This window comes from Notothenia coriiceps, unplaced genomic scaffold (assembly GCF_000735185.1).
Source record: "Notothenia coriiceps isolate Sejong01 unplaced genomic scaffold, NC01 NC01_scaffold00000714, whole genome shotgun sequence".
NCBI classification, from domain to species: Eukaryota; Metazoa; Chordata; class Actinopteri; order Perciformes; family Nototheniidae; genus Notothenia; species Notothenia coriiceps.
Genome location: NW_011333415.1, coordinates 8,781 through 17,610, shown reverse-complemented (window position 1 = coordinate 17,610; position 8,830 = coordinate 8,781). Strand labels below are relative to the sequence as shown.

General features: G+C 35.6%; 1 protein-coding gene across 1 annotated transcript; it reads right to left on the bottom strand.

Annotated features, from left to right (window-relative positions):
* Positions 1 to 1,798: 1,798 nt before the first annotated feature.
* Positions 1,799 to 8,158, bottom strand: LOC104957033 (calpain-9-like). Its single transcript, XM_010784634.1, has 8 exons — positions 8,122 to 8,158; positions 7,628 to 7,753; positions 7,341 to 7,405; positions 4,917 to 4,985; positions 3,809 to 3,887; positions 3,178 to 3,294; positions 2,494 to 2,552; positions 1,799 to 2,066 (listed from the first exon to the last, which is right to left on the bottom strand). Exons 1-8 carry the CDS (start codon positions 8,156 to 8,158, stop codon positions 2,040 to 2,042), a joined length of 579 nt encoding a protein of 192 aa, XP_010782936.1. The 3' UTR covers positions 1,799 to 2,039.
* Positions 8,159 to 8,830: the final 672 nt, after the last annotated feature.

Genomic DNA, 8,830 nt, shown 5'->3' with positions numbered 1-8,830 from the left:
CAAGATCTGAGTACTTCTTCCACCTCTGACACTAGGACAACCCCAATAGTAAAGTACTTGAGTAAAGGTGCAACCAAGAGACAGTCACTATGTCGATTAAACTGGAAGAACAGGAAACATTTCACAACCTGATGTTAGAGTGAGGTGAAAACACCCGAGTGAATGTTGGACGGAGAATACGTTTCTCAGTAGTAGATTCATAATCTTAACAATTGAACTTTACTCAGACATTAATAATACATGTTCCTACTGTGACGTGTATTCTAAGAAAAGGCCTGCAGTGTGTCGTACCGCAACACCTCCAAGTATTTACAGAGAACATGAACTTCACGTGAACTTTGGCTCCTTTCCAACTCTGCATTTTTTTCAGTGTTTGTTTACATTTCGGTTTGCTTTTAACTTTGTCCTTTTCTATTTTATTTCATTTTTATAAAAGTCTATGTCTTGTAATCACTCCTTTGAGGAACCTGTGACCTAAGTTTTCATCCATTGCATTACACTGTAGTTGTGTTTATGACGTGAAAATAAGTCTGTGGATCTTGAATCTAAACGCTTCAATGTGTTTTGATTAAACTCCAATTGTAAGTTCTTGATTAAGCATCATTTGGAGCAGGGGTCGTTCTAGGGGGGGCCAGGGGGGCCAAAATTCAAAGTGAAAAAAGTGAAAAAAATGAAAAATTTATGATTTATTACACGATTTATTGAATGACGGAATAGGCGGAACTAACGTTATTCGTCATTCTAGTCAGACCCATTAGAGCGGTGCACTCAGGACCCATTAGAGCGGTGCACTCACTTTCACTGTCCGGCTGAAGCGCGCGAAAAACAAACACTTTTCATCTCGGATCATCAGAGGCTGTTGCATCCAAGAAAGACTGATTGAAACCTACGTTTCGAGAGACTACCACGATAATTGAAGGTGAGTTCAACTATTGTGTCCGCGTAATTGTAGATGTAAAGTAGAGATGTAACTGTTCATTGCCTTTATTTTTATATAAATATGATATGGTGTTAGTGCAAAAATTGTACTATAACTTAAGCTGAAGCTATCAGTAATAACTATAAGATATATCTGAAATTAATGAGCGTACTGAAACAAATACCAATAACTGCATTGCATTGTTTTCTTATGCGCAATTACTTCATACTGTCTAGTTCTCTTTTTCGTCCTGCATTGATTGTGCACCCCTCAGAAAATAACTGGCCCCCCAGTGGCCCCCCCAGTCAAATTGCTCTAGAACCGCCACTGATTTGGAGGTATTTGTACTTTATTCAAAGTGTGTACAACTTAAAGTTCTTTAAAGTACTTGTTGCTTCCGTGCAAATCGTTTGGGACCGCTTAAAGTAAATGTACAATATATTACACTTTTGGAAATGTGTGGTTGTTCAGCTCTTGTAAATAAAACTAATGGAGGGTCGGAGTTTCCTTAAGGGGTCCAAGACAGATCCATCAACTGAGAATAACTGTAAACATCTGGAAGGTCGATTTTGAGTTAAAAATGTTGTCTTATGTAATATTTTGTAACGTGAAATCCACAGTATATACAATACGTTATATGATCAATACATCACAACTCCATATGAACAAGACACGTCCTCTGCAATAAAACCATTCAAATGGTCTGATAAGAAAATTACTGGCAAGTTTTATAAAATATGAAATGTTTTTCTTGTTAAGCTCTTGTAAATAAAACAAATGGAGGGTCATAAATGAACAGAAGGTTTCATTGCTCACACTTTCTGTGGAACTCAATTTGTATTTAGTCCTTAGACAATAAATCATGATCCAACTCAGTAGCATATTTGCACATTCAAGCCTTGCATTTTATTCAACATTTATTTCCATTCACGCCGAGAGCAGAGAGAAAATAAAACATGTTTTCAATCCAAAAGTATGACTCGGCAAAGGTTAACATTTTGATCCCAAAGTTCCAGCCCTGCAGACGGATTCTCACATTAAAAAACAGAAAGAGAAAGATGCACCGTTACAGAGAATATTCAACACACACTTTGTTCTTGTGGCGGCTTCCGTTTCCTCCTCAGACGTTCATCGACAACATCAGGAACTGGGAGGACAATAAAAACAAATTACAATCAGATCCCATGTTACAAACAAAAAATCTAAATATCAAGTCAAGTCAACTTTATTGTCAATCTCAAGATACACAGTAACATCTGGAGTGTTCATTTAACACTCTGAGATAAGGACCATAAAGTGTTCACTGACTCTTTAAGTGTTAAATGAACACGGTCAGGAAGTGGGCGGTTTTAAATTAACATATCTTTAATATGTCTTATGCTCTTTGAGAGATATTCAGCTATGTTGGCTCTTTGCTGTAACAGTTGTTCGCCCTCTGAGGGACGAATGAAGGAATTCTGATTCTGACTGTATTCCTGCAGTGAGAGAGGCCAACGAAATGTCCTTATACGTTTGTTTGTTTGTTTGTTTGTTTGATAAACAACAAAGCTATTCTGATGTTTGTTGTTGTTTACCTGCATGATGTTCATCTTCACCCGGCCGCTCTTCCTTTGGTCCATAGCCTGGAACACTCCTGCAGAAGGGGAAGAGCAAAAGTAGATTTTAACATGAATAAATCTGCACTTTGATGAGTTAAAGGCAATAGTGATGTTACCTAGTGGAGGGTTGTATTCTTCTTAATGTGTACTAAACATGCTCATTTGAGTTTAACTGTTTATGAATATATATTAAAAACAAGTATTTTGGTTAAAAGCAACATTGAGAGCCTAAATGCATTCAAAACATTAAGTTCAACACCATATAATGTTAATTATAATGAACCATTCGCCAAACCATGCAGCATTAGTATAATTATTAATATTATGACACTATTGTATTTGTTTATTTTAATATGTTTAGAAGCACATTTTTTGTTTCACTACTTTTTATATATACATATTTATATATATATTAAAACAAATTATTTATATTTGATATTTAATTGTTTTACTTTTTTATCATTTTATTTAGATTTGAATTTTTTTTTATTTGTATTTAATGTTATTTTTAATTGATAATTTATTTGAATATTCATTTTAATTTAAATCAATTAAAAAAGGAGCGATTGTAACAAAATGTAATTGCATAAAGTGTTTCTGCTTCTTATTTGTTGAGGCATTACTCCCTTTAAACCCAGCGTAAGATAGTATTCAACGTACTGAACATGTTCTCCAGACGCACGATGCAGGTCAGGTAGTCGTCGAAGTCGATGTCGTAGTTTTCGTCAGCGAACCTCAAACCGACGAGCTGCAGCAGCTTGTTGTTCAGCTGCATGCCTGCAGGACAACAAACACAAAACATCACAACATATTCACAAACACACCAAATAATTAACCAACAAATACCTCTACTATACTTTATTTTAACTGATAGTATAAGGACATTTTACTGCACATGTTAATCCCTTTAAATTAATTAAATAAAACATATGGTGACAGAATATGATCTAATATATTTTAAAAACTATTGTAACATTACAGAACATGAAAATATGCAAAATATGTCAAATGATTCTTATATTTTGCATTGTGACATCTCCAGTAATAATCATAATCATAATAAACATAATAATAATTATTGTATATGAATATTATAATATAAATAATACAAATACATTTAAAATATGTTAATGTTAATATGTTTTCCTTTCCCGTACAACATGAAAATGGTCTAATAAGAATATAAATGCCAAAAGATATTAATTTCAAATTTCAAATGTAATGATTATATTGAAATAATGGTCAGAAACGTTAAATTAATAGTTTTGCACCAAATGTAAAATGCTCTCACCTGCAGCTTTGAGAGCGATGCGCAGCTCGTAGGACGACATCTTCCCGGAGCGGTCGGTGTCGAAGGAGAGGAAGAGCATCTGCAACGACAGAACGTTTATATTATTGTGTTTATTTTGATCTCTTTCCTCTTCCAGCACAAAATTACAGCAATAAATAAATAGAAAGTAACATTAAAATAATAGTAATACATTTGCTTCGTACTTTAATTTACTTAAAGGTGACCTATCATGCAAAATGCACTGTCCCCGGTGTTCCAGGGAAATCACCAAGTGTCAGAAAACACAACCCTCTCTATTTTCCTCCATACCCAAATCTCTAAAAAAGGGGCTGCAACGGATCTGATACAGACTGATCCAGATTTGAACACTTCTATGATGTCACAGAAGTGGCGCTACGGCTATTGAGCCAACTCCACCAATCAGGAGGAGATAGCCACGGACATTGCCGTTGGAAAGCGCTGGAGACGCTGTAGTACATATGCCAGGCCTGTAGGTGGTGCTGTTCTCACATAATCAGCCCATGCAAAGACAGTGTTAAATTGAGCGAAATGAGGAATGGCTAAAATGCATGATCTGTTTAGTATTTTGAAAAATAAAAAGTATAAATATCCCTTATATAGGTATGGCCCTACAATATATTATTAAAATATAGCATGATAGGTCCACTTTAAATGTTCTGCTACTTTATATTTATTTTACATTTATTCGACATCACAATTAATTTTGCACACTTGTATTATTATTACAAAAAATATATCAAGTATGATAAGATATTATTACCCAGCAGTATGTAAAGTTATATGTGAAAAATGACCTGTGTATATATATATAAATATATAAAATATATTATTTATACATAATACTCCTTTCATTTCCAAATTAATGATCTGTTTGGTGTTTCGAGTCAAACACTTCAGAGACAGTTTGTGTATATTGTTTTAAAAGAGGACAATAGGGGACCTTTAAATAACCATTTTTAATGCAGGACATTAACCTATATTTTGGGGTTTTATTAAACTGTAGTATTATGACTTTTACGTTAATTTATCTAATTATTTCTTCCTCCTCTTATTCATAGTTTTAAAGCCAAGAATCACAAACACTCACAATCCACTTCTTCATCTTCTCCCAGAAGACCTTGAACTCCTGGAACTCCAGCTGCCCGGTGTTATCCACCTGATCTCTGTCAAGGAAACACTTTGTGCTCATAATCATCCATCAGTTCAACATTTAAAACACTCCTTTCTAACTCCTGGAAACAAGTCAAGTCTGCTATGGAAAATATACTTAAAGTAATGATTCCATTTAACTTTGAGACACCTGGAACTGAGACCAACAAATACACGTTCAATATCTTATTTATAGCAAGTCAAAAAGCACGGACTAGGAAATGGTTGACGACAGATGCACCTCAGGTTGAGGACTGTTTTGATGTTATTATATTTATGTAATAGAGAAACTGAGATCTATTGTGAGACTTGAACATGACAAGATTAAAGGTCATCTATTATGCAAAATCCACTTCTCTTCTACATCAACACGTGTCCCCTCTTCTCCATGTCTCTTCTACATCAACATGTGTCCCCTCTTCTTCATGTCTCTTCTACATCAACATGTGTCCCCTCTTCTTCATGTCTCTTCTACATCAACATGTGTCCCCTCTTCTTCATGTCTCTTCTACATCAACATGTGTCCCCTCTGTGGAAAGAGACTCTGAAAGTTTCAGGAACAAAGATTCTCTCTCTTTTTGATCCATTTCTATAAAAACCTGTCTGAAAATGAGCTGATCAGATTTTGGCCACTTTATGATGTCATAACGATGTGTTGTCTTGTGTAACCATTAGCCAATCACCAACCAAGGTAACCCCCCCCCCACCTTATCACCTGAATCTCGACCTAGAGCACCATTGAGTTCTTTGTAACCAAATCTCTCTCAGAGGGGCGTGGGGAGGGGCTCCGTATTTTCATCTAAAGTAACAGACAGAGAATCAGCACTGAAACAGGGCTGAAACAGAGGGGATTATGGGATGCTGCAATGATCTGTTTGGTGTTTGGAGCCAAACACTCCAGAGGCATATTTGTATACATCTGAGACCTCTAATATATTGATGAAAAACAGTATGATAGGGGATCTTTAAGAAGGGAATATGCACATGAATTAACATGCCTAAAAGTCTTCTGGTGCAACAATTACCACGATAAAAGAAATTGGGGCGTACATATAGACGGTGTTTACTAGTCAAAGAGGTCAATTTTGTATAGTTTGGTTACATCGGTTTTGTATTACTACACATCGAATTACCAAATGTAGGTTAAAGATCGCTACATTTGTGTAACTTTTACACGTATTTTTCCACACGTTTCAATTTCTAGAAATTAGGTCATCGGTGTACACGATTTCCTTTATTTAGGTTATCAGGATATCGATTTACATCGAATGAAGTCGTCGACAAACTCGGACACCACCCCTTTTCATAAGTCTAAGAAATGAACTCGTTTTCGGTGTACGTAGGTTGTTAGTAATGAATTCATTTTTCATAATTCAGCTAACTCAATTTAATGAATTAGACATTCAATGATTTAACAGTCATTTATTTAGACGGTCACTTACAATGTTTTATTTTTTCATCATCATCATCATAATGTTAATTGATGGAGTTTACACAAATGAATTCCAGTCAATAACCATTACACGAAAAAAAGAGACGAGAACGTACAAAATCAAAATTACCGGTAGTTGGACGGTTCCCTGCAAGTCTACTTTTATTCGGAGATACGATTTACACCGTGTAAATGTACTACCTAAAANNTGTGTAACCATTAGCCAATCACCAACCAAGGTACACCCCCCCCCTTATCACCTGAATCTCCTCCTAGAGCACCATTGAGTTCTTTGTAACCAAATCTCCTGAAACAGAGGGGATTATGGGTAATGCTGCAATGATCTGTTTGGTGTTTCAGCCAATCAGAGACAGGCTCTGTATATATCTGAGACCTGGGATATACTGATGAGAAACAGGATAATAGGGGACCTTTAAGAGTTGTTGGGCTTCATTGGTTGAAGACATATCTAAGCGCTTTGAGCACGTGAAAAAGCGCTCTAACAAAAAATGGAATTAATTATTATTATTATATCTACAGTTAGATCGGACTTTACCTAAATAATTATTAGCTAATGTTTTCACTACTCCCACCGCCCCAAAGATTTATATATTTTACTTTGACATTACCTGATTATCTTAAGGAATGTGTTTTTTTTCTATTATTATTATTTTTGTATTCCCTTTCTTCAAGTGTATTTGTTTATTATCCCTGACAAATCCCTGTCTTTAATTGACAGATTATTATTATTTGAACAACTTTTTTTAATCCTTTGTAAACAGAACAAGTGAAAAGCATGTCATGCTGTTCATGACCTGGGTTCCTAATAAACGACTCCTTTCATTCTCTTTCTAATCTCCAACATCACAAACACATGATTTGACAGGATGAATGTAGTCTGACGTTAAAGTTAAAGTGGTGTAAGGATACGTCCATCAGGTTGATGATGCTGTGGCAGGTGCTGAGACTCAGGCCGTCAAACTTGATCTCTTTTCCTGAAAACACAATGCATCCAAACCGTTAATGATACAACATGCAATCAAATGTTAAGAGAATGCGGTACATACATATATATATACAGTATATATACAGTATACACAAATAGTTTGCCATCCCTTTCATGAAGCCACATTGTCTGACAAAACTCAAACCAGAAAGAGAGACGAATGATGAGATAATTAACAAAAAGCTCCAAATATATTTTTGTGTTCACTTACTTCTGCTGAGAACGCCGTCGAGCATCTCCTTGAGCTCTCTGACGGAGATCGCCTCGTCCTGGGGGGGAAATACAACTTTAAAGTCATACAGAAACTCATAGTCATCTACAAATATATCTATAAACCCTAATATAATATAATATAATAATAAAGCAGAGGTCAAATGTCACTGTGTGCTGTGTGTGTGACGATTAAAGAGGGTTGCATCCTCCAATTATATAATACTGTATTAGTTGTACTTCACAGTTCACAGTATAAGACCCCTATCCTATCCCTAACAGTGTTATCCTTATTCTCCTTCTCTATGTTGAAACTGTTTTCTAAACTTTTTGGTTTCATAAGATCATTAGAAACTAAAGGCGCCACTGATAAAGTTTTGTAGAATATCTTTTCAATAAGCTGATGTGTAAACAATCCCGCTGCTCCTTAACACAATCACTTCCCAATTAAGGATCTATGAATTAGAATCAGAGGATGAAACCTTCACACATTACAGGACACAGTGACATTAGACTTCTGCGCTGAACCCATCCTAGTGCTGGGTATGGACCTCTTCAAATACTACTCCACACTCCATATTTAAAGTCTGTTTGGGGACTTGAACCGGCGACCCTACGATTCCCAGCAGACATGGCAAAAGTACACACATCCTTTCCTCAAGTAGAAGTACAGATACTCGTGTTTAAAAATACTCTGGTAAAAGTAGAAGTACTGACTAAACTTCTTTACTCAAGTCAAAGTAAAGAGGCTTTGAAATGTACTTCAGTAAAAAGTACCCATAACTAGCAGCTGTTTTAAAGAGTACCTGACCTCCCTTTATATTAATAGAACAATAATGTCATTGTTAGCTAATGAATGTTTCCATGGTGACCAACGGCAACATGACAACGTTTTCATTGGTCCCTCTTCTTTAGAGAAGACCAGGAAATGATGGATACACGGATCGTGTTCAAATCAATAGGCACGCAATGACTCTAAATAATAATGATCACGCCACCAAACACACATTCAGACTAAAGGAACCAGCCTGTTTGGAAAATGAGAGAAGTAGAAAGTACAGGTATTTGGGTTCAACATGTAAGAAGTAGAAAGTACAGGGATTTTTTTTATATTTAAGAAGTCAAAGTAAAAAGTCTGAAAAATAAGTAGTGGAGTAAAGTACTGATACCAGAAACATGTACTTAAGTACAGTAACAAAGTTAT

What these genes read in the sequence shown, in the direction of transcription:
- LOC104957033 (XM_010784634.1), bottom strand. Translation starts at nt 8,158, where the DNA reads ATGGGTTCAGCGCAGAAGTCTAATGTCACTGTGTCCT. An exon ending in AGAAGATGAAGAAGTGGATT is followed by an intron (nt 3,888 to 4,916) that starts GTGAGTGTTTGT and finishes CTGTCGTTGCAG; the next exon opens with ATGCTCTTCCTCTCCTTCGA. An exon ending in TGAAGATGAACATCATGCAG is followed by an intron (nt 2,067 to 2,493) that starts GTAAACAACAAC and finishes TTGTCCTCCCAG; the next exon opens with TTCCTGATGTTGTCGATGAA.